The 26,268-nt window shown below is 44.4% G+C and overlaps 1 protein-coding gene across 1 annotated transcript in view; it reads right to left on the bottom strand.

The window, feature by feature from the left end:
- Positions 1-25,956, bottom strand: part of ATP10D (ATPase phospholipid transporting 10D (putative)) — an 83,646-nt gene extending 57,690 nt beyond the window's left edge. The window contains exon 1 of the mRNA XM_018564955.1: positions 25,847-25,956. Within this exon, the coding sequence (XP_018420457.1) occupies positions 25,847-25,867 (21 nt within the window). The 5' untranslated portion in view covers positions 25,868-25,956. The remainder of the gene's footprint in view (positions 1-25,846) is intronic.
- Positions 25,957-26,268: the final 312 nt, after the last annotated feature.

Here is a 26,268-nt window from a genome sequence, read left to right on the forward strand (position 1 = left end):
CCATTACCTGCTGCTTCCCACCTGCTTGACTACCTCGCTTGTTGAATGAGTCCGAGTGCCGATCCGCGTCCGTGGACGAAAACAACAGGGTGAATATGCATGAGAAACGAGGGCGCTTCGTCGGCCCTGTAGAACAAACAGCCCGGTCATACCAGCGGTACCTGACACTGCGACCCGGAAGTGACGAAAACCGGACGTGACGTATCGCCGCTGTCTGCAGGATAACGATGCCGGAAGTATTCCGCCGACCACCGCACGTACTTCCTGTCTCAGCCGGCCCTGTTTTAAAGGTAACGTGGGAGCGCGAACCCCTGCCACAAATACAGGCTAACTCGTTAGCCTTTCTACTTATAAGTGAAAATGATAATTGGTAACAACAACCTTCTGTGCAAACATTACAAGGGTTAAATGGTGCTGTTCATCATATCATACGTGACTGTTACAAGTGATCAAAAATAGATAAAATAATGAATTGAGTGTTTCATATAAATTTAGATGAGAAAAAATTAAATCTCTGTGGTTATTTATGATTTTTTTTTATTATTAAAAAGGTTTAACAACGCAAAAAGTCTCTGATGTTTCAATCTGTTCCAAGCGCAAAAATGACGCAACTTTTCAAGTGTTCAGTGATATACACACTGATACAGCAGGTATCCGGCTGTAACAGACAGCCCCACACGTCATGTTTACCGGAGTAGAATGGTCCGGTGTCTTTGCCGGCACCTTCTCTACCGTCAATCTCCCAAATAAAGTATACTCGTTCACTCATGCAAAGAAAGAAAATCCTTCATGGTGTAGCCATTTCCAAGGGTAGTTTATTCGTAAGTTAAAAGTTCCAATTACAATAAAACAAGTCCGACCGGTCCAACAACTGTCAGGTTTGGTATGATAGACCCGCTCCTAAGCGTTTCGTCACCAACGACATCCTCAAGGGAGCATGCAGGTCTCCATCAATCATGGTAAAATCACGGCAAAACGCATCGCACCGCAGGTGTGCAGACACATGCGGTTCGGATGCAGTTCTGGTGTGAACTAGACCTCAATGTGCAACAAAGGGCTTATTGTTAACAATGGCAGTGAATGAAAACTTGCAACAATTGTGTGATAGTGCACGTAAAGATACATTAAAAAGGTGCAAAGAAGGCGTGAATCTGGCCTGAAGAGAATTCTGAAGAGTCATCAACATTTGTACAGAAGATAGCATTTAACCTTTTGTGTGAATAGCTGTGTTTTTGTGTAAACTTTACCAAAAGACCTAAGAAGACTCAGTCGGGGTCAGAGTCCGAGTTGGGTACAGGCTGCTGAGCTTTTAAATAATTATCTACAAATAGGTCATATACGCTTAGACAAAGGAACTTTTGTTTTTTACAGCTTGAGGTCAGCAATGCTTACTAACTCTTCCTTCTAAAACTGCTGGCTCCTGAATGTAATGTTTTTTACAATTAAACACATTTCAAAATTAGAATTTTTCTTTGCATTTAACAAGTTTACTTTTCTGAAAAAAAATAAATGCACACTTCTTCATAAAAGAAAAACATGTGCATTTAAGATTTTTTTTGCTTTGGAGCCAGTAAGGCATTGCAACCGCATTCACCTTCTGCAGACTCTCATGACCATATCTGTGCCTCAGTATGGACATTCAGTAACTTTGGTGGGCACCTCGGTATGGGCATTGTCACATGATCATCACACGTGACATTTCATTCAGTTCTACAAGCACAGCGGGGTGCAAGGTGATTGTACTGCGTCGAATCCCACTGCGCTGAAAAGAGTATTGCATGCCATACTTTTTTCAGTGCACACCACCTCAACGCCCATGCATTGTGATGATGTGAACTGAGACCATCTGTGATAAGGCAAATTGTCTAGTCTTGTGTTGGGACTGCGCTGGAAAAAACATCCAGCGAACCCCAAACACATATGGTGTGAACCCATAAGTGATCCTATTGTACTAAAAATCACTACCAGTATTACCAACACATCCAGGAAGACCCTAAACCTGGATACGAACTTAGAGGGGTTAGAGATTGCACTTTAAAGCTAGCATGTGTGGCTGCTATTGCTAAACACAATGAGGAATTTTGGGGGAAGCAGGGATAGGAGAATCACAGTAGCGAAATGGGGGTCAGCGGTAGGAACCACTGAGTATATTTACACTCCTGGAAAAGTCAGTTTCTAAAGTGAATTTCGGGGATGATCTTTCTTCATCAGAGCAAAGTTGGATGGTGGGAGAAGAGAGTATTTCCTTGCTTCTTTGCATGCCATGGGCCATTCCTGTTTTCACTTCCACTCAGCTACAAAGGAGAACCAAATTCTCACACTGAGTAAGAAACAACAACCGTCTTATCTTACAGAAATAATGTTAACTGGTAACAGTAAACAGAGAAAGACTACAAGCAGGTTTATGCAACAACACAAGCAATTTATAGTGATCGTTAAAGGAGAACCATGGGGAGAGTGAAATGCACTCATACCCATAGTTAGAGCTGATGTGTGACCCAAAAGAGAACTATAGCCAAAAAAGGTTTGGACCTAGCTCTCTTTAAATAGCCATCCAGTTTCGGTGATATTGCCCATATCTGGCAGTCAGAGGCCACCTGGTGTCATCCCGTCTGATGTAGGGCCCATAGTTCTCTGTTATTCGCAAGGACATTGAGGAACAGTCCACAAGCCAGAGAAGAGAGACTGCCAGGGGAGCGGGGATTAGGTAAGTAAAAGGTGATTTACACTATAGCCCTTGACTAAAATGAGCAGTTAACCCTTGCAGCACAGGGTCGTTTTTTTTTTTTTCTATACCCAGAGATAGGTTTTAAAAGCGATTTTTAAAAAATCTTTTGCTGTTGGTCTCATTGTAGAGATTTTCCTTCACTTCCTTTTTCAGAGACAACAGGAAGTGAGGTAGCCACAGACCATGGCCACTGAAAAATGGGGACTCCACTGGAAAATGTCTTTGAATTTCTGTTTCAGTAATTATAAAACTTTGAATTTCTCATCACTTTCTATCCCATTGATAATGGTCACCAGGACAAACTGAGAGCATGAATCTCCCCATGGGGACACACATACAAATCAAAGTCAGATAGAAGGTCTAACTTCCACTCTCTCTCTCTCTCTCTCCAAAAAGGAGCTGGTTCCTAATAATTTCTGCTGGTTCCTGGTTTGGACAAACTGGCTCCATATTATTTTGCTCACCCCTGGCCTAGCCATTAGTAAGCTAAGTGTTGGCACCCCATAATAAACAACTAGAGATCCCAAATAGGAAAGGGTGACACTGTTAGAGCCTTACAAGATTATAGGAGGGAAGATTAGAAGAACTACCTGAAAAAAATGTTGTCACTAAAATTAGTCAGATTCACCTTTCTGACAACCGTTTTAGTGCAACACAGGGCCATGAACCAAACATGAATAGTGCCAACCAGGTTTAACTGGTGGGTTCTGATGAAACGTGGTAGTACCCAAGAAGAATTTCACACGTGACTGTCATGGACAATGACTTTCATTCAAAGTATGCCTACAAAGATCTCCTTGTCATTAAATTTACTGCCAAATGATTTCCTCGCTAGCAGTTTAATATTTAAACTGACTCAAACCATGCTGGCCTGCATAAAAAGATTAATTACTCGCCACATGTCTCAGTGGTGGTTGCCACTTGAGGAGCATAATTACCAAATGAATACATATATGTAACATAACAGACTACATTAAGGAAGGAAACACACACATCTATATATAGAAAGTTTTTTGTTTAGAAGCGCCAGGGACAATCCTTATCCCTCACAAGGAAGGAATGCTAAGCACATATGCAAGGCGCAGCCCCAATACAGTCAAGGGAACTGGAACATCTGAAAAAAAAACACAAAAAGGGGCGCCTTTCCTAGTGCAGTATCGTTTATGCAAAAAAAATAAACAGGCATAAAAGGTGAACTGACAGGTACTCACAATACTGAAGTTAAAACGAGCTGCAGAACAGTAAAACCAGAGCAGTAAAAGAATCCAAGCAATGTGTCCTGTGTAAATCACTGAAGTGTCGACGCGTTTCCGGGGCACGCACCCTTTGTCAGGACATGATGCCAGTCTCCTCCCTGCTGTGACTAAAGAAGGGGCAGCTGGGGCGTGATTGGGCCGGGCAATGAATGCTGATTGGGCAGCAACATGTGATGGGTGGTGTCCAAATCGGCAGGCTGTACAAGCCTTGTATCTGACGTAGAACTCACGGCCAATCGGAGCTGTAAAAAACCCGAAAGCTACACAGACATAAATCATGTCAATAGTTGAAACGTCCCAGTCCATAGGGACATGCAGCTGCTGTCAGTACTATGAAGATTCACATTGGAAAAGGGGTGACCGAAACGGAGGGGCAGGAGACTGGAATCACTATTCAACGCATACCAATTTAAGAAAAAATGCATGACATGTTTGCATATTATAATGTGAACACTAGTGGGTTAAAAAGGCTCAATGACATAGAGTCATGATAATAAACATAAGCCATTGTGATAAAAGTAGAGTAAAGACTCCATCATATAAAACCATAATAATAAATATACCATGAAGCAACAACTTTATTATATATATGTAGATAAAACTGCATGAATGGATGGAAAGTATGTCATAAATATGTATGCGAGTATAAAAGGGCATGAGATCATAAAAAGGTACATATATCTGGCAGGGGAAGTGATGTGCAAGAGCTGTAATGAACAAACAGAAGGAATGGAGGGTGGAAATATGGACCAATCCTTCAGTTGTGAAAGGTGATCGGAATGGCAAACTGGAAAATAATGGGGTCAGAGTGAGGAGGCCAATTCGAGACCCTCTTTGAGACCTGAGGGATGGAGGCTATTAAGAGAATAAATCCAGAAGGCTTCTCTTTGGCAAAGTTTTTTGAATCTGAGGCCATCATCGGAATTATCGGGGATCATCTCAAACCCGAAGACCTTCAGTCCTTCAGGATCAGATTTGCGAGCCTCCATAAAATGTTGTGGGACCGAGTGGTCGTCTGCTTTTCTCAGGATTTTTCTTTTGTGCTCTCCAAATCTAATCCTAAGGGTTCTTATTGTGCGCCCTACGTATATCTTGCCACAAGGGCAAATGATACCATATATGACGTAACATGACGTACAATTGATGAATTGTTTGATGGGAAACATTTGACCCCCACAGTAGGAAATGTCTTTTTTCCTGTGCCACAAGAACGGACAGGCGCCACAGCTATGGACGTTGCATTTATAGCACCCCATTTGTCCGAAGAGTCCAGGCCAGGTATAGAGGTCTCAACAAGGGATATATCGGTATCACAACAATCAGAGTCAGAATAGTCAAAAGATGCATTGAATTCATACAGCCTGCTGTGTATATGTGTGTGCCTAATCTGCCATCAAGCTCAGTGCCAGCCGCCATCTTGTAAAAGCACATGGTCGCACAAGCTTACTGCACTTCATGTGAATGTTGAAATCTGTTTCTCTACATTGAACTGTGTTACCCCACCTGTCTAAGCTGCTGTTCGTCTTCTTAAAGAGACAGTACCATTTTTTGCAAAACCGTGAAAAATTTCTAGACAAGGCTCTGAACACTCTTTTATGGCTGAACCAACGCAGATACATCATGCCTCTGAACCCGTAGACATACGGGGAGCAGATTCTGCAGACATTGCCTAACAGAGTGTGAGACCCAAACGTACAGTAAAACCAACACAGAAACTCAGAGAAAACTATGAATACACTAGAGATGAGTTCTCCAGCAATCTGTCAGACCTCTGGGACTGAACTTCACACTGCATGTCAGTTTTGTCACACTTTAATGATCAACCAGCTGAATTAAGAGACTCTATAGATCACCTATCTGCTGCGTATGAACGTTACCAGCGACTGTCTGCAAAATACACAGCTTTCTTGCAGGACTGTAATATAGAGGACTCTTCAGCAGAACTGACCAGGACTGATGCACTGAACCAACAAAGGGATCGCTTAGTGCAAAATGCTCATTATAAAAGGCAGAACTCAGCATTGCTCAACTGCAGGAGACCAGATCTCACAGATCAACATCAACCAAGCATACAGCACGTTCTTCTAGATCCTCTCGCTCCAGAAGTTCAACATTAAGCGACAAGCTAAGAGGCCCGCGCTGATGCGGACTTAATCTTGTTACCATCACCCTTTCTGATCTGTGGTTTGGTATGTGGAAAATGCGTTCTGAGGCTTAAGAGGCTGTGCCTCGAAACGCATAGCCGCCACTGTTTAGAGAGCCCCCCTTCTGTGCACAGTGTCCATCCACCTAGACGTCTGTACGCACTGAACACAGCCGCTCGCGGCTCTCCCTCTCTCAGCCGCCGCGGCCCGGCCTGGCCAGCCGTGCATGTGTGCTTCTAGGGTTTCCCACAGTGCCTTCTCATCCGTCATCACTGTATCCTGGAATTACCCCTTCTCAGACTCTCTCCAGATGCCGGTCATTGATCCATCATCCTTGACATACTAGTTGCCTTCCAACTGTAAGTTATTACTTATATTCCTTTATCAACTATTAGACATTATACAGTCAAATTTCCAGGTAGTAGCGCTCCTTACATTTTGTAGCTGTTTTGTATGTACCTAAAACATTTAGCTGACTGCATCCCACAACGATGCCAAAATAATGCTTCTCTTAGGCAGAGACATCCTGAGAGTACACAAGGTACGTCAGCAGCACAATGGCTGGAATGATGATCCTTATGCCCAAAAGACTGACCTAGGTTGGGTACTTATTGGAATCGAACGAGATTCCGAACCTCATGCCTCAGGTGATGTGTGCTCCAATAAGATCATCGTACAGGTAAACCAAGACAACATCAGAACACCATCCTGCAATAGTTCCGGTAAGACTTTGCACCAGACTTCCTTCAACAGCTCGGACGAGCAGGAATCCACTGATGCAAACACCCAGAACAACACACGTGATTCCTCAAGCGTTACTCCAGTAACTTCACAAGCAGTGAACCTCTCGGGAAACTCATCGGAGTCTTCAACACCAGTCATCGTGCAAGATGATTCTCCTCTTCATGAAGATGCAATAGACCTGCTACCAAAGACTCAAGGTATGCTTTCTGAAACCAACCTCAGACACCATAAGACTGTCTCAAACAATGCTGTCGTTATGAAAGCCTTTCAACCTGGCGATCATGCCACAGGTTTCAAAGACCTAAATCTGGGAATGGACATGTCACCTGTACAGAGAAGTCTGGACCTACGGTGGGACTTATTAAAAAGACACCTTCGGCTTTCAAATCAGCTCTCCAGACAAGCCATTTAGCAAATGTGGTGTTCTGTCAGCGGTGAACAGCCTATAAGATCCAGTGGGATTTGTGGCTCCCATCACCATACAAGGTAAATCCTGACTTAGACAGCGCTCAGAGACTATGAAAGATTGGGATACTCCACTACCAATTGACAAGCTTTCAAAGTGGGAGTCCTGGAAACAATCTTTACATGCCTTAGATGGAATTCAAATATCAAGCTGCTACACTTCAGCTTCCCTTGCTGCAAGTCAGAGAAAAGAGCTTCACGTCTTCTCAGATGCATCTACTGAGGCCACAGCAGCTGCTGCCTACTTCAAGGTGAGAGACTCGTCTAAATCACACCCACATAGGGTTTCTGTTTGGCAAAGCTAAGTTAGCTTCCAAGCCGGAACAATGCCATTATGTTCTATCAGAAATCAATGCTGCAGATCATGCCACCAGGCCAGTGTCTGCCAGTGTCTTTGCAAATTCTTCTTGGTCAACAGGTCCTGAATTCCTGCTGGATCATCCAGAAGAAGCTACAGCCGATGTCGTCAGTCCTTTAGATCCTGACAAAGATCCAGAGATTCGTCCTGAAGGCAAACACCCTTGTCACCAGATCTGAACAAGGATTCGTCTTGGACTGTCATATCACCAAGTGGACAAGGCCTGACCGCACTACTACAAGGTTAGTCCATGCTACACACTGCCAATGCACTAAGCCCACGGAGGCTCACTGTCAGGACTGGCACATATGCCAAAACCATCTTTCTGCAAAGGGACATTGCTTAAAACCAGCTGAGTCTATTACACAATGCAACAGAATACAGGTGAAACTCGATTAGAATATTGTGCAAAGTTCATTTATTTCACTAATGCAACTTAAAAGGTGAAACTAATATATGAGATAGACTCATTACATGCAAAGCAAGATAGTTCAAGCCGTGATTTGTCATAATTGTGATGATTATGGCTTACAGCTCATGAAAACCCCAAGAACCCCAAATCCACAACCTCAAAAAAGTAGATTATTACATGCAAATCAATAAAACAAGGATTGTACATAGAACAATATCGGACCTCTGAAAAGTACAAGCATGCATATGTACTCAGTACTTGGTTTGGGCCCCTTTTGCAGCAATTACTGCAATTACTTTTGCACGATATTCTAATTATTCGAGTTTCACCTGTATCTCTGGCACAGAGATAAAATGTGTCCATGGCAAGCAGCACATTCTTAAAATCCATACAACTGTCAAGCTGAATCTATTCGTCAACAGTGATGTGGCTACAGATTTGGAGTTAACAACCATCCTTACTCCAGCTACTCGTCTCACCCAGAAGATTGGAACTGTGCCTGTTTCACATGGAGACTTTGCAGCTGGTGTTACATGAGCCCATGTTCTTCAGGTACCTACATGCACCATGCACATCCAGGGATGGACTTATTTGAAGTGCCTTCAGCCTGCCAAAGAGACTCTCTTCTTTCTTCACTAAGGAACTTTACAAGTTGCCACCCACGGAGTGACCTACTGCATTTGAAGGACTATTCAGCAATCAAGGTCTGCTATGCTGATGGTCATCACAGACTCTGATATTTGGACATCTGTATATTTGTTCTTTTATTCCAGGTCCAGAGGACAAGCCACAAGTTTATATGTATGGACTCAATATGTACAGCTGTTATTATTGCATTATATGCATGTTCTCCTTATATCTTTCAGATCTTCAATACAACACAAATTGCACTATTGTTATTGGCATAACTACCGGTATGATTTACCATAGTGGCATTACCATGCAAGACGGGGAGTGTGCCGCCCCAATGGGGCATAGAATATGTTATTAGCATTGTTAGTAGATAAGACTCATATAGTTTGTTTTCCCTTAATTATTTTTCTATGGCCATTCTATAGTAAGTTATATGCTGCCATCTAGTGGCCTTTTGTGGTAATGTACATATTTTTCTATGTTCCCTTCCCTGATATCGATGAAACATTTCCTCTGTATGTATGCCCCTCCCTTCTTCTTGTTGGTCAGTACTTCCTGTGTCATGGCCACGCGTATTCTGCACAGTACGCTAGGAAAGGCATCATCTTTTGACCGCATAATACTGAAAACCATCCATTTGCTGTATCCTGTTGTCTGATGTGCAGAATAAAGCAACGTTTGTGGATGAAACGGTATTGGCGAGTTCAGCTATCTGACAATGAATGTCCTCAGTGATTGAATCTGCTTATACAGGCCAGGCATAGAGGTCTCCACAAGGGCTATATGACTATCACAACAATCGGAGTCAGAATAGGGCCATGAAATGTTGGACCGCTTGAAGGCCAAATAGGTCCTCGATGGAGGTGTATAAGGAGGCTACGTCCAACAAAGCCCAACGATAACCTTCCTTAGCATACCGCTAAGGATTCTTACTCTTCCTTTTACAAAAGATGGGCCTGTTGGCTCTCCTTCAAGAACACGGACACTTATAAATCCTATCTACTTGTCCCAGAGAACAAAGCCCAACCAGACACCTGAGCAGGGCCAACCCAGGAGGCTTCTGGGATACTACTACGCGATCTTTGCTCATCCCTGGTCAAGAATAATACCAGACACACAGGGCTGGGAATGAGATTGTTAGAGTGTAAAAGAAGCCGATGGGCATACATGCCGAATACTTGTACTGATTGTTTCCCATTGATATACATGTTGATTTCAGAGCAAGGTCTTGACCTGTCATCCCCCCACCCCTCCCCCAATGTCCTATCCTTCTTTCTGTGTAAGTCTACGTCTTCCCCTGATCGATGTAATTGTCCTACATGGTACCTTGCCTTTATGCTACCGCTATATATTATGTGAATTAGATATGACGTGCCATGTAAATGTGACGTGTTACGTGTACTTAATCCTGAAAACTAATAAAACTAAATAAATTAAAAAAAATATAGCTGGCAAGAGCTGTCCATGTCAGCTACAATGGGTCTATAATGGGTCGGTGGCTTTGTGTGATCCTTGTGGATTTTAGGGATGTGATAAAAATAGGGTATACAAGGATGTTTAGCCAATAAGAAGTTGTATTCGGGCTTAGTCAAAATCCCTCCAGATAATGCATGTTTTAACATGTTGTCCAATAGACTTTTGAATTCGTCAGTGGGATTCCCTTTCAATGTGGTGTAAGTGGAAGTATCCGACAATAATCTGATTGCTTCAGTAATGTAATCTTCTTTATTGAGAATGACTAGGCCACCTCCCTTGTCCGCTTGTTTGATAACTACATTTTGGTTGTTGCTAAGATTTTTTATAGCAGCCTTTTCTTTTTGACTCAAATTTTTTGCTCTACTTGTTATTGGAACAAAGCTTCTTGAAGTCCGTATGGACCAACTGATAAAATGTAGGGAGAAAACTACCTTTTGAATGGTAGGGATAAAACGTAGACTGTGGTCTAAAATTGGTGTGTCTAACACTAGGATCTGTATTGTAAATGAGTTCTGGTACCAATTCTTGCCCATCCCATATTTCCTCTAAATCCATAAGGTTCTGTTCATCAGAATGTATGTCAGATTCTTTAGTCTCCTCTGTTTAAGTACTAAAGTATTAGTCGCTCTTATATTTTTCATTAGAAAATGGCGATGGAGGGTGAGTTTGCATATATCCATATGGAGGTCAAGGAAGATGGAAAATTCATTCGGGGTGCAATTGGAACTCCCTCTCTTGTGATGGGGAGTGGAAATAGGACCTGTGGGAAGGTGTGATGTGAAGTGTGGTGGATGCGGTCTCCTGGAGAGCTCCATGGATGTAGCCTGGGGACGTACACCACGGCGTTCTCCTGGGTGGAACCTCCGTGTTGGGGAATGATGTGGTTTATGGGGATAATCTGTGGAATGGACCGGTTTGTTGGAATAAACGATACTGCACTAGGAAAGGTGCCCCTTTTTGTTAGATATATATATATCTCCACACACAGTATCTCACAGAAGTGAGTACACCTCACATTTTTGTAAATATATTATATCATTTCATGTGACGACACAGAAATGACACTTTGCTACAATGTAAAGTAGTGAGTGTACAGCTTGTACATCAGTGTACATTGCTGTCCCCTCAAAATAGCTCAACACACAGCCATTAATGTCTAAACCGCTGGCAACAAAAGTGAGTACACCCCTAAGTGAAAATGTCCAAATTTGGCCCAAAGTGTCAATATTTTGAGTGGCCACCATTATTTTCCAGCACTGCCTTAACCCGAGCTTCACTGGTTGCCACTGGAGTCCTCTTCCACTCCTCCATGACGACATCACAGAGCTGGTGGATGTTAGAGACCTTGCGCTCCTCCACCTTCCGTTTGAGGATGCCCCACAGATGCTCAATAGGGTTTAGGTCTGGAGTGGTAGTGGTCGTCTTGGAGGTGTGTTTGGGGTCGTTATCATGTTGGAATACTGCCCTGCGGCCCAGTCTCCGAAGGGAGGGGATCATGCTCTGCTTCAGTATGTCACTGTACATGTTGGCATGCATCGTTCCCTCAATGAACTGTAGCTCACCAGTGCCGGTGCACTCATGCAGCCCAAGACCATGACACTCCCACCACCATGCTGTACTGTAGGCAAGACACACTTGTCTTTGTACTCCTCACCTGATTGCCGCCGCCACACACGCTCAACACCATCTGAACCAAATAAGTTTATCTTGGTCTCATCAGACCACAGGACATGCTTGCAGTAATCCATGTCCTTAGTCTGCTTGTCTTCAGCAAACTGTTTGCGGGCTTTCTTGTGCATCATCTTTAGATGGGGCTTCCTTCTGGGACGACAGCCATGCAGACCAATTTGATGCAGTGTGCGACGTATGGTCTGAGCACTGACAGGCTGACTCCCCCACCCCTTCAACCTCTGCAGCAATGCTGGCAGCACTCATATGTCTATTTCCCAAAGACAACCTCTGGATATGACGCTGAGCACGTGCACTCAACTTCTTTGGTCGACCATGGCGAGGCCTGTACTGAGTGGAACCTGACCTGTTAAACCGCTGTATGGTCTTGGCCACCGTGCTGCAGCTCAGTTTCAGGGTCTTGGCAATCTTCTTATAGCCTAGGCCATCTTTATGTAGAGCAACAATTCTTTTTTTCAGATCCCTCAGGGAGTTCTTTGCCATGCGGTGCCATGTTGAACTTCCAGTGACCGGTATGAGAGAGTGAGAACGATAACACCAAATTTAACACACCTGCTCCCCATTCATACCTGAGACCTTGTAACACTAACGAGTCACATGGCACGGGGGAGGGAAAATGGCTAATTGGGCCCAATTTAGACATTTTCACTTGAGGGTGTACTCACTTTTGTTGCCAGCGGTTCTGACATTGATGGCTGTGTGTTGAGTTATTTTCAGGCGACAGCAAATGCACACTGATATACAAGCTGTACACTCACTACTTTACATTGTAGCAAAGTGTCATTTCTTCTGTGTCGTCACATGAAATTATATAATATTTACAAAAATATGAGGGGTGTACTCACTTGTGTGTGTGTAATTATATATATATATATATATATATATATATATATATACACACATATATACACACACACACACACACACACACACACACACACACACACACACACACACACACACACACACACACACACACACAGTGTGCACAATTATTACAATTATTAGGCAAGGGAGTATTTTGACCAAATCATTTTTATGCATATCGTCCTAATTCCAAGCTGTATAAACTTGAATGCTTATTGGATCTAAGCATATCAGGTGATGTGTATTTGTGTAATGAGGGAGGGTGTGGCCTTAGGAGACCAACACCCTATATCATGGTGTGCATAATGATTAGGCATTCCCCTGTAAAATGTCTTTCAGAGGGATGCAGCACTCTTGAAATGGCTAAGATATTGGGGTGTGATCACAGAACCATGAAACGTTTTGTTGCAAATAGTCAATAGGATCACAAGAAACCTGTTGAGAAAGAAAGACGCAAATTAACTGTCAAAAATTTGAGAAGAATCAAGCGTGAAGCTCCCAGGAACCAATTATCCTCCAGTGCTGTCATATTCCAGAACTGCAACCTACCTGGAGTGCCCAGACGTAAAGGTGTTCAGTGCTCAGAGACATGGCCAAGGTAAGGAAGGCTGAAACCCGGCCATCACTGATCAAATGTCAAGACTGGGCCAAGGAATATCTGAAGACAGATTTTTCAAAGGTTTTATGGACTGATGAGATGAATGACTCTCGATGGACCAGATGGATGGGCCCGTGGCTGGATCAGTAACAGGCACAGAGCTCCACTTCGACTCAGACGCCAGCAAGGTGGAGGTGGGGTACTGGTATGGGCTGATGAGCTAGTTGAACCTTTTTGGGTTGAAGATGGACTCAAAATCCACTCCCAAACCTACTGCCAGTTTTTAGAAGACACTTTCTCCAAGCAGTGGTACAGGAAAAAGTCTGCATCTTTCAAGAAAACCATGATATGTATGCAGGATGATGCTCCATCGCATGCATCGAAGTACTTCACTGTGCGGCTAGCCAGTAAAGGCCTTAAAGTGACTTTAAACCCTCAGAATTTTTAATATAAAATACTGTAATGTGTGCCTTACTGTAATCCATGGTTGTTTCCCTTCTCTTTGCTGCTCTTCCTTTTAAATCTGTATCTGTTCTCATGCTCTGCAGAACTTCTGTTTTGCAGCAGACTGACTTGTCTCAGGAATGGATACACAGACCACGGTGTCTGTGTATACGTTTGTATAGACTTGAAACCTGAGCCAGCACTACAGGAAGAGGCCCTGAGCTGAAAAGGGAAGTTCTGCCCAGCATGAGAAGACATGAGGATTTAAAAGAAAGAGCAGCAAAGAGAAGGGAAACTACCATGGATTACAGTAAGGCACACATTACAGTATTGGTTTATGTTAAAAAATCTGAGGGTTTAATGTCACTTTAAAGATGAAAGAATAATGACATGGCCCCCTTCACCTGACCTAAACCCTATTGAGAACTTTTGGGCCCTTCTCCCACAGGAGATTTACGGTAAAGGAAAACGGTACACCTCTCTGAACAGTGTCTGGGAGGCTGTGGTTGCCTGCACACAAAAAGTTAATCGTCAACAGATCAAGAAACTGACAGACTCCATGGATGGAAGGCCGATGACTGTTATTGAAAAGAAGGGGGGCTATATTGGTCACGGATTTTGTTTTTGAAAATGTCAGAAATGTTTATTTGTAAATGTTTGAGTTGTTTGTTTATTCTTCTCACTTTAACAGATAAAAATAAACAAGCGAGATGGGAAAATTTTCGTTTTCCATTTAGTTGCATAATAATCCTGCACACTAATAGTTGCCCAATAATTGTGCACACATAGATATTCTCCTAAGAAAGCCAAAACCTCACTTTTACTTTCCTAAATATTCAGGTCTGAAGTTTATTAACATTTTGGAAATACCGAGAGCCCTGTAGTTATTCAATAATAACATTAATCCTTTAAAAATACAACTTGCCTAATAATTGTGCACACCGTGTATATGATCTCCAGGAGCCTTGTTGCTGCCACCACATGCATGCACTACCGCTGGAAATTGGGGGGGAAGATTGCATGGCAATTTCTCAGAGCAGGTTTCCCAATAGTGACAGCAGTGGAACATTCCTGTGTAATGAGTGTTGAAATGGCTTGTTGTTTGGATAAACCACGTGACACTACGATAACGCAGGAGCCCAGCTGGGAAACAAGGACTAAGGGTTGTCACCCTACAACAAGAAGTGCCGAAACAAGGACCTTCATAGCAGGACTACTGGGTAATATTTTAATGAAAGCTGCAGATTAAAACCATTAAAAAAAATGTAAAACTTCTATACATTTTTTAGTGATTAGGTTTACAGTTAGGAGGTGCACCGAAATGAAACATTTTTAAAAAAAAACTAAACTAAATCGTAATGAAAAAAAAAAAATGTCAGGCCGAAACCGAAAATTGTTTTTTTTCTTCCTAACCTTTTCAAATATTTTATTTTTTACAAAGTTTCAATTTTTTTATATTTTTATTAAATATTTAAAAAATGTTTACTTTACTTTTAGGAGAGACACCGGCCGCCTACATTGCTCTCCTCCTGCACCACTCAGGCCTCCCTGTGACAGTTTCTCTCCTCCCTGCTGGGACACAGAGCAGCGCCCAGCGGGAAACAGGGATGCACCGCTATTTCAGCCAAAAGATGCCACTTTTGGCCGATTATGTTTGGCGGCCGAAATTTCGGTGCATCCCTATTTACAGTAGGGATGTCCAATACCAATACTAGTACATGTGTCAATACAGAGCAATTTCACGAGTATTTGTACTTGTGAAAATGCCTTGATATACTATATACTATGCCGGTACTGGCCCTTTACATTTTTAAACAAGAGCAGCTGCCTGAGGTCCTGCATTTGCTGGGGACCTCAGACAGCTGTCTTTGACAGTGCTGGTCTGGCCGCACATCACCTCCTGCTCCTTCCCGAGACCGGCACAGCAAAAGACAGCCCCACACCTGCTCCTACCCGTTCAGCCCTGGAGAACCCGGCACCCACATGCAGAGCCCTGGTGAGACCCTGCATGCAGCCCTGTATAATCATGGATTGATGAGATCTGTAGTCCTTTATTGTTGGCTGCCATTCTCAATTGCTTAATAATAATGGATTGAATTACAGTTCTTCATAATTATAAAGAAACGGCCCTAAAATCATTAGTCTGTATTGTTTTAGAAAAAATGTCACATGTCCCTTTAGTAAAATAAATCAATAATTAGTATTGGCAAGTACATGAGGAAAAGTACTTGTATTTGGTCTTGAAAAATGGTATTCGGACATCCCTAGTTTACAGCTACCTAATGAGCTACAAGGGTGCTGCTTTGCCACTAATTTATTGGTACCCCAATGTGCATACATGGCCAAAACAAATGCAGACCTCAATGCATGCAACAAAGAACATCTGCAGAAGAAAAAAAAAAGATAAGGGGGCTTTTTTAGGGTCATGGATATATGTTGAGGGCTCACTGAAGAGCAGCAGACATAATGCGTTGGCAAAAACACGTCAGAATGGGATCTAGCACTCATTGATAAAATGAGATCTGCCTGTCGTTCTTCAGGAGATTGCTGCTAATCGATGACCAACTTGATAACCATTTTATTATAAGATTTACAGCTGTCTGCTCAATGTGAGAGCACAAATCAGTGACCTTGACAAGCTCACAGCTCAATACACTGCTTTCAGTCACACCTACTGTAAACAATGTGAAACGTGTGCTTTAAAAAAGGAGAACTGTGAGGCGAGTGTTATACACCCACCCTCATAGTTAGAGCCAACCTGTGACAAAAAGCTGTCACAGGTTGGCTCTATAGATCGGGAAGTGAGCAACACATACCATCGCTCGCTCACTTCTTTATCATGTCCCTGCAGAGAGCAGTGACTCCCAGTCACCACTCCCCGCAGGGATCCCCCCTCCCCTCTCTGATCCTCCAGCACTGAGTGGAGGAATGAACGGGGTAGGGGGTGGGCAGAGCTGGCTCTGCCTCTAGACAGGCAGAGCAAGGTGTCACTCACACAGCTAGGTGGATCCAGACAGTATTGTCAGGATACATCCCAGTTGCGGCTCTCAGAGTATATCGCGGGCAATAGCTCACTAAATACTGAGCTTTGGGTCCCTGGAGGAGGTTAGTATATGTCCTCCCTTGACCCTGAAGAGAACTATGGGGAAAAACACTTACCCCATAGTTCTCTTTTAATGAACTGAAAATTTACTTCAGACTCTGCATAATAGTAAATAACTCAAACTAAAGACATCTTTAAGGAAATCCAAAAGCAAAAATCGCTGTACAGGAAGAATCTGTGCGTAGAAGCTACATGGCCCAGGGAGTTACTATCACAGATATTCTCAAGTTCCCAGATCTGTATCAGGCCTCATGCACACTAGGGTCGAAAACAGAGTGTTCAGGTCCGTAAAGCAAACATTCATGAACTGAGCTGAACGTAAACAATGGTTTTCTATGTATATTTATCCACAAAAAACTGTTAACAGAAACATTTAGATCAGATTACCATATCAATTACCAAAGTTGTCCCCAAAACAAGAGGTGAGAGGACATTGTCCAGTGAGGACACCTGTCCCGGGGACAGCTGTCTAAGAGGAAAATGTCCACACTTTGGGAGACTTCTAACTTTCAGTTATGTCTCCAAGAAAGGAAGTGAAGGGAAATGTCCCCAATAGTACACAGACAACAAAAATAAACTGGAAGGAATTTCAACCCTTCTCTACCCAAACCTAAAAAAAAAAAAGCTTTGGCTATATACAGACTTTAAGGCCCTGCACACATGGACCTGGATAGGACCTCCTATCAAACTGTCTGCCCTATAACAAGAATAACTGGACTGGAGAAACAAAAACTAGTCTGACTGGCTGCTGTGGAGCACTAAAAGGTAGTTCCGCTTGCAGAGACTTTGATAAAGGAGGCCTCAGTAGAGAAAAATGCTCATCAAGTTGTAAAGCCCAATTACAACTCAATGTTTTCTTCCTTTTTTTTTTTAAAGGAAGAGTGGGGAAATCGTCCCAAAAGGGACACAAACTGCTGTCAAAATACCCGAACAGAGCCGGCAGCTATTAGTTTGAAGATTTTCCGACCTCCTTCTTCAATCAGCTGGTCAATGGATGCCGGCCAAAAGGGTGCAGACAGCAGCATCCACTGTGCGAATTTTGGCCGGTTGAAATTCACATAGTATATGGGCAGCTTTGGGTCTTAAACGCTGCCAACTTTGAGACACTTAAGAAAGGACATCACCTGTCAATTTTAATTCTACTTAAAGTGGAACAAAAACCTCCACTCCCCGAGAGCCAAGGAAGGCTCCAGATCTTAGCCTCAGTTTGGATTCAGTTGCACATGTGATCAGCTATCACACTAGCCATTTGAGGGCCTAAAGGTTCGGTTGAGAGCTGAAACACCTTGAAAAACCTTGACAGTTGTCACGCTTTCAAGGTAACTGTTTTGGGAGACAGTACATTGGTGGGTGAAGTTCCTCTAAGTTTATTTGCGACCGCCATTCTCATACCAGCAGGATCCTTGTCCTGGCGCTTTCCCTCTGATGGGAGCTCGCTCCTATCAGAACGAAACATGCCAGAGGGAGAACATCTGGTAGGATACAAACACCCATAGCAGATACTTAGAAGATGGAGTATATTTAGAATGTGGCGACACTGCTCGGTCTGGTCTAGTCCAGAATGGTGGAGAACCAAGTTAACCTGCACTCATAAGAGTTAATAGTTGACCGGTATAAGCAGTCGCCTGGGGCAATGAATCTCTGATCTCTGTGAAAGGATGGTTCTGTGGTAACATGAGATATAATAGTGTATGCAAAGCCAAAACATTTTGTTTTACTTGCTTTGGATAGCGTAGAAGGATGGGGAATTCCCCGTCCTTCTTCCCTTCACTTACTGGGCCAGAGACACAGCAGGAAGTAAGTGGAGATCTCTGAAAAGCACGGGGATATCCCATCAGAACATGTACTTCTGCCCTGTGACAACTCAAAACTTCCCAATAGTCATAATGGTCTCCCCAGTGATAAGGACAGACAATAAGAAGCTAACGATAATGTTCTAACCACATTCTATCAAAAAAGAAGTGATCGACACTAACAAGATGGCAGTTCTCACGGTCTGCACTGTATTCCGTAGGCCCCATTCACATGTAGCGACATACCTTTGCAGCGGCCGGGATAGCGCAACTTTCGGGGCGACGTTCCAGCGACGGTATCGCGACCTTCTCCGTCGGGCTCCATAGAGAAAAAAGCAAAATCCGCCAAAAAAAGGGTCCGGTAGAAGCGACTTGCGACGAGCGACATGGAGCTAAGACAGCTCCATTGACTATCATTAGCCGGCGATTTCTCGCGATATCGCGCGGCAAAAATGCGCAATAAGTCGCTACATGTGAACGGGGCTTTAAAGCGGAACTGAAGCCAAAACTTTTTTTTTTTTTTAAAGTAAAGAAGGGATATAACTAGGGATGCACAGATACTTTTCGAGTACCAGTGCAGATACTTGGCATTTTCATGAGAACTACCATGGTTGCAGCAATTGCAGCTGGGCCCTGGCTCTGGCGCTCCACCACTGTCCTGAAATCATTAGTCTGTATTGTTTTAGAAAAACTGTCACATGACAATAAACAAAAATGTATCAGTACTCGTACTTGTAAGTACTCGGCGAGTACCAGTACTCGTACTCGCAAAACTGGTATCTGTGCATCCCTTTATTTATAAAAACAAAATCGTACATTAAAACAGAGATGTACAAATCCCAGGAGCTCCGTGTGCTCCTTACAAATGACAGCTGCCTCCTAATTTTTGAATTTTTCTCTAGTCTAGTCTTGGAGCTCAAAAGTATCGGTACATGTACTCGTACTTGGTATCTGTGCAACCCTAGATATAACCCAACAGCATTTTTTGTCACCTTTGTCTCATTTTCCCCTTCATTTCCTGGCCGATAGCCACAACAGGAAGTGAGATTAAATCCCTGATGTCCCCATTGGAAGATTTTCCATCTATTCCTGTTCTGGTGATGCTCTTTCAGTTTCACTTTTAGTGAAAACAGTCACCAGGACAAATAGAGAGGGTGAATCTCCTTAAGGCCTTGTTTACACCTTTCACGTACTGGAAACGCACGTTGAGGGGAATTTATCAAAACTGGAGCAGACAAAATCTGGAGTAGTTGCCCAGGGCAACCAATCAGCTTCTGTCTTCAGTTTGTTTAGTTAAGTTTTGGAAATGAGAGAAGCTGATTGGTTGCCATGCACATCTGCTCCAGATGTCGATGGTTCCAGTTTTGATAAATTCCCCTTGTTGTGTTTGCCGCACATAGCCCATTGGATTTCAATGGGTCCTGTCCAAGTGGCAAACAGGGGAAAGTGGCTTATGTAACAGATTCAGCTACAGGCATACTGTGCATTTTTCTTGCGATTTGTGCACATTTTAATGCACGTCCATTTGCAGAGAAAAATGCAATTTTCCCTGCCCCGTTTGGGGCGCAATTAACAAGTAATGGAACTACAGCGCGACACGGGCTGGCGAGTGTGGTGTGCTGGGGAATGTTTGTTTTTGTATTGTGTAAAGCCCTTCCATGTGCACCTTGCTTTTAAGCTAGTTATGAATTGATTGCGTTTGCCATTTGTTCCACTCGCATGTTCAAAGCACGTGCATAACGAGCGTCTGGCGCACATTCACAGAACGAGAAAGTATGAATGGGGACAAGTACAGCAATGAAAACATAACCTAATCCCTCTAAACTTTTTCCAAACTTAACAGAAACGTTTTGGCTTTAGTTGCACTTTATGGCCCAGTCACACTATATCCAGTGCGTTCCGGCACAGTCCGAGCCTGGAACACACTGGATCGCATAGATCAGGCCGCGGGGCGTGAGGGGTGTTTGGCTGTGCCATTCATGTCAACGGCACCACAGGCACGCCCCTCCCCCTACAATGCGATCACCAGGAATGCCCTCCGTTCCAGTGCAGTGTGATCGTAAAAAATAGTGCATGCAGGAATTTTTCCAAAGCCCTGAAACGGAAGGCATGTCTATACCTCACGTTCCGGGGGGGGGGGGCTTGGTGTCTGCAGGAGGCGTGTCTGCAGTGTCATTGACTTGAATGGCACCACTACGACCCCTTCCAGCCCCAGAACGCGGCCCTGCCTGATCTATGCAAATCTGCGTGTCGGGCTCAGACCATGCCAGAACGCCCTGGATATGGTGCGACTGGGCCCTCAAGGTGAAAGCTAGAATAGTAACTCCATGCAATTCAAAGGCATCTCAGAAGCTACATACAGGGAATACCGACACCAGTCCCATTTTAGAGCATTGCTGCTCCTAGTAGGGTGTGCAGAACCTTACAAATGACAACAGAATGCAGGGAATTTATCAAAACTGGAGTAGACAGAAGCTGGAGCAGTTGCCCAATGTAACCAATCAGCTTCTATCCTTAATTTTCAAAGCTTAAATGAACAAACTTAAAGAGAGAAGCTGATTGATTGCCATGGGCATCTGCTCCAGATGTGATCATTTCCCTCCCTTGTATACAAAGGTGTCACATGGCCTTATTTGCTTTGAGGGCCAGTGCACACACCACGCAGTCATGGAGTCGCCCATCACCGACGATCGCGCTGTGGGTACAATTATTTTCTAATGGCACCCCACACACACCGGGCGTATAGTGTGATTTCCCGCCTATGCATCCGAACACAAATGCTGCAACAGCCGCTCGTCATGTGGCACAAAAAAAAAAAAAAAAAAAAAAAAAAAAAGGCACATGTACCTTTTGTCTGCGATTGCCGCGCAGATGTACCCCATTGAAATCAATGGGGTCGCGCGGCAATTGTGGCGGACCGCACGTCCCGGATCGCTCAGGTCTGCACCGGGCCTTATGGTACTGTAACCATAGTGGCCTTTCAGAGAATGAAACCTTGTTTATATGGTATACCAATGTATCAGATCGACATGTGAGGACAGTCACTGTTCAGCCAATCATTTTCCACCCAGCTCTGTTGACTTTTAAACAGACTTTTGTGAGCCGGGTGGTGCAACATGGCTTGAATTTTGGACCATTTAATAGGAACAGACCTAAATTCGAGCCATCTATGGCCAATTATGGCTTTCAGTTGTTGAATCTTGATAACATAATTCAATCACAGGGACAAATGATGTGACAATGTCCATGAACACATGCATACAATATCCAAGACAACAGCAATTCTGGAACAGATCATTTGATATTCAGTGCTCATGAAAGTGAAACGTCAGCAGCATGGCACAAAGTGTGAATGAATAATAAAGTTCAGAGGAGGATTTGTGACAGAACAGAAATAGATGGGTATGGGAGCAGTCGGCACATTGTAATTATACACAATTAGATGAATGTTTACTCACCCGGCAGGTACACGGGTTGGCAAATGATTGAGCAGAACCAGTTAGTCACAGGTGGATAACATGACACTGTGTGAAGGACACAAAGTCTGCTTTTGTGACAGGAACGTTGAGGTCATTCAGGAATGAAAGTGAAACACGGCACACGCCATGGAGGATGCTGGCTATGTAGACGGAGGGCTTTGTACAGATCTCTGCACAGCAAAGATGGCCAGTCAGAAATCTAATCGTCGTTGTCAAGCCTGCACTCTATAGGACTACTCTGTCCTAGCTGGTGCATATACCGTGGCGGAACTGCTCAATTTCCACCTCCTGCAGTCACAGATTTTCTAATACAATGGAAGGTCACTCACATCCAGACATTTTTAACCTGTTGCCTCCGGCCGTGCACATGTAATGCGGCTGTACGGCGGTGACCGCTCACACTAGCAGTCTGCTAAAACGCTGCTTTTTACTGCACAGGCTAGAATCTTCAGGGGTCTCAAACCTCCGGCCCCCCAGCTGTGGTGAAACTACAAATCCCATGATGCATCTCTCTTCGGGAGTCATCTCTGTGGCTCTGAGAATCTTGCAATGGTTCCACCACAGCTGGAGGGCCTGGAGGTTTGAGGCCCCTGGGCTAGATCAAAGGTGGGCAACCCCAGCCCTCCAGCTGTTGTGGAACTACAAATCCCATTAGGCATTTCAAGATTCTCATAGCCACAGGCATGATTTCCAGAGACAGATGCATGGAGGGATTTTTAGTTTCACCACAGCTGGAGGGCCGGAGTTTGCCCACCACAGGGGTTGCGCATTCTATCGCTAACAGTCGGAGCTGTCACGGTTTACATTTTTCTTTCTTTTTTTAAACTTTATGTGGCATGTACAATGTGTACACTCCATTCAGGTCCCTGCACAGTATTCATGCGTTGGAGGCGCAGTAAAGCGCAGGTCACCGATGTTGCCAAACGGCAGTGGGCTTTAATATCATATACACACGTGCGCAGTCGCTGCTGCTGTTGTGTACTGGGAGCAAACTCACTTGGCGCCTCCAAGCACAGCGACCACACGGTCACCTACAACTCCCGGTCAGTTTACAATCAGAAGCCAGAAGGATGGTCTTGTGATTATGTGATCACCGTGACAGCCAATCACATAACTGGAAGCCCCCCTATCGGCCACCAATATTTGGAATTCCTTAAAAGCCCCAGGAGGCAGCGTGTGTAAACCCAAATCACTAAAATCTCATATACCATCATCACGTTAATGTCAGTTTTAACTGTTTTACATATGCAGCTTTTCTTAAAATAATACCTGGTGATCCCGCCATGAAGGTTCTTCTTCAGGCACTTCCTGCATAGGGTGACAACGCTCTGTCCCTGTCTCCCAGCTGTGCTCCTGCGTGGTCACCCTGTCTCATGGACTTCTGATAGAGACTGGTTGTTTAAACACACGTTATGGTGGCATGGTCCTTTGTTGTCACTACCGGCCCTGAGAAATGGTATGCAGCCATCAATGGAGTACATGCATATAGACAGGAAGTAGCTGCAAGAAATCAGCAGCACCAAGATAAAAGTATTTTTTCATTTTAAATGGCAATTGTTTCTGATACATTGTGCTTGACCAGGCTAAATGTCATTCAGTTAATGCACAAAAAGGGGGCGCCCCCTTTTTGTGCTTTCTTTTAGATACGACAGTCCCCCTGGCTGAAGTGGGGCAGCATCCTGCAGTATGCATATTAATACACTCTTTTGAGGAGTGATTGTCCTTGGCGCTTTGTGTTTTATTTGTTCTGTCATTCAGTCAATGTTTCCATATACTTTAGCCCTGGGACACTAACCCCCTGCACTATCCAGTCTTTAAAAGGAGAACTATGGGGTTCGGGCTTTTCCCCATAGTTCTCCTTAGGGTAACGGGAAGACACAAACTAGCGTCCAACCGTCACCCTAGGCTCAGTATACTGCTACTGCTCGCAGTATACTGAGACGCCGCAGCCGGAGCGGATCCCGACATCGATGTCGAGATCCGCCCAGCTGCGTGAGTGACAGCTGGCTCTGCCTATCTAGAGGCAGAGCCAGCTGTACCCGCCCCCTCCCCCGTCCGTTCCGCCAGTCAGCGCTGGCAGATCGGAGCGGGGAGGGGGGAATCCAGCCCCTCCCCTGTCACGGCAGAGAGCCGTGACAGGATCGAGAAGTGAGCGAACGCCGGTATGTGTTCGCTCACCTCCCGATCTACTGAGCCAACCTGTGACAGTCTCATTGTCACAGGTCAGCTAGAACTATGAGGTGAGTGAGAAGCACTCACCTCATAGTTCTCCTTTAAATCAGATTTTTTTTTTTAGAGCCCGTGGAACGCGCGTCTAAACCGAACTCCCCTGTGAACAAAAAAGAAGTGAACCGTGAAATCACAGCACACAAAAACGTGCACAAGGGTGCTTGGTCCTTCGATTCCCGACCCCCCGGGGCGCAAGGCTCCTGACAGGGGTTGAGACTGTTGGTCCACCTACCCGAAGGCAGGCGGACCCCGATCCTTCGGGGACCTGCCGAAACAGGTCCCTCACAGTACTGTGTAGGGGGATCTTCCGAAGAGAAACCCCCTTGGTGGGAGGAGACCGAGAACCCTATATAAGGGCACAGGCCCGAAGGAACCTGCACCCTAAGCAATCTGTGGGTCAAATAGTAAAAAAAAAAAAAAAAGTGCCAAATCGTGCATGAGGTGCAATAAATAAATAACGTGCCAGTGCACCACACTGACAGGCCCTAGGGGCCGGAGTGTAAAAATATTGCCCAGACTAGCCATAAGGCCTGTCATGGAGGCGTTGTGCAGATGTTCCATTTGCAAATGTAATGCAATGCAATGGCTGGCTGGTTCAAAGCCAGCAAGACTCGCAAGGGCAGTCTGAACACCCAGTATTACCGTCCTCAGGGCGAGCTACAGTATATGCAGGTGACATAGCGATGGTCATTATTCATTGGAAAGACGAGATCTTGGTGGGGAAGGGGGCAGTGTCGGCTTTATGGAGAACAACAATGATCGGATGAGATTACCAGCCGGGGGCCCCCATAGACATGTGATCAGCGTGCAATCTGCAGGATCAGACCACGGACAGCACATCTATAACAGCCACGTTCATCCAATCTTTACATCCTTCTCCTGTAAGTCGCCGATTTGCTGCTTCACACAAGATTCCCATGTTAGAGGAGCAAAGCGTTTCAGATTTCTGCAATCCGCTCTAAAACTTTTTTACTCCAGAATGCTTTCAGTGACCCATCATGCCCCCATCAGCAGATATGGTGCTTGTAGCTTTCAGTAAGTGTCCAAAAAAAAAAAAAAATCAGGACACTTAGAATCAGTTAAATCTCATTAAATGATCTAACATCTACACATTAAAAACAGAAAAAAGTTGTAAGCAGTACTATATGGAGGTGGGTGTGCTACGTGCTCTGAGCTGACAGAACTACAAGTCCCAGCAAGCCCTGATGATTATAGTTGATAAGGAATGATGGAAATTGTAATTTCCTTTCAACCAACAGCTAGGGGAACTCTCTGTAGACTCCAGATCCTAATGCAGCTTTAATCTACAGAGTTCATTGTTGGGGATTTCCATCTCCTAATACAACCCCCTCCATACACACAATGAGGTGTCTGATCCGGATCATAGATGTCCCAGGTAATCCCGATAACATCACCCCCAGCTCTCACCATGCCAGGACTGCTCGTCATCAGCGGCCCGTCCGGTACATTGTCTGCAGAGAGGAATCAGAGCTACAATGAGCAGAGGAAGTCTCCCCGTCCCCGGATCGCTGTGTATGAGCCGCTGAGCGAGTGTGTGTGTGTGTGTGTGTTGTGTGGGTGAGCCAATCAGCGGCGGCCTCTCGGTGACGAAATCTTTTACACTCCCCCTCCTCCCGAGGCAGATGAGAGGTCTGTGCTCCGGGTGCGGGGTCATGACCAAACATGGAAGTTACTACCTGTCACCAATGGCAAATAATTTATTTACATATCACAAAATAAAATCATATTTAACAACTAAATTATTGCTGACATAGACATCTTCCTAAAGCTCACCACACGCCTTACAATTTGACTGTACGATCAGTGGCGTCACAGGGGGGGTGTGGCAC

The sequence above is a fragment of the Nanorana parkeri genome, unplaced genomic scaffold (genome assembly GCF_000935625.1).
Source record: "Nanorana parkeri isolate BGI_ZX_2015 unplaced genomic scaffold, ASM93562v1 scaffold800, whole genome shotgun sequence".
Taxonomy (NCBI): domain Eukaryota; kingdom Metazoa; phylum Chordata; class Amphibia; order Anura; family Dicroglossidae; genus Nanorana; species Nanorana parkeri.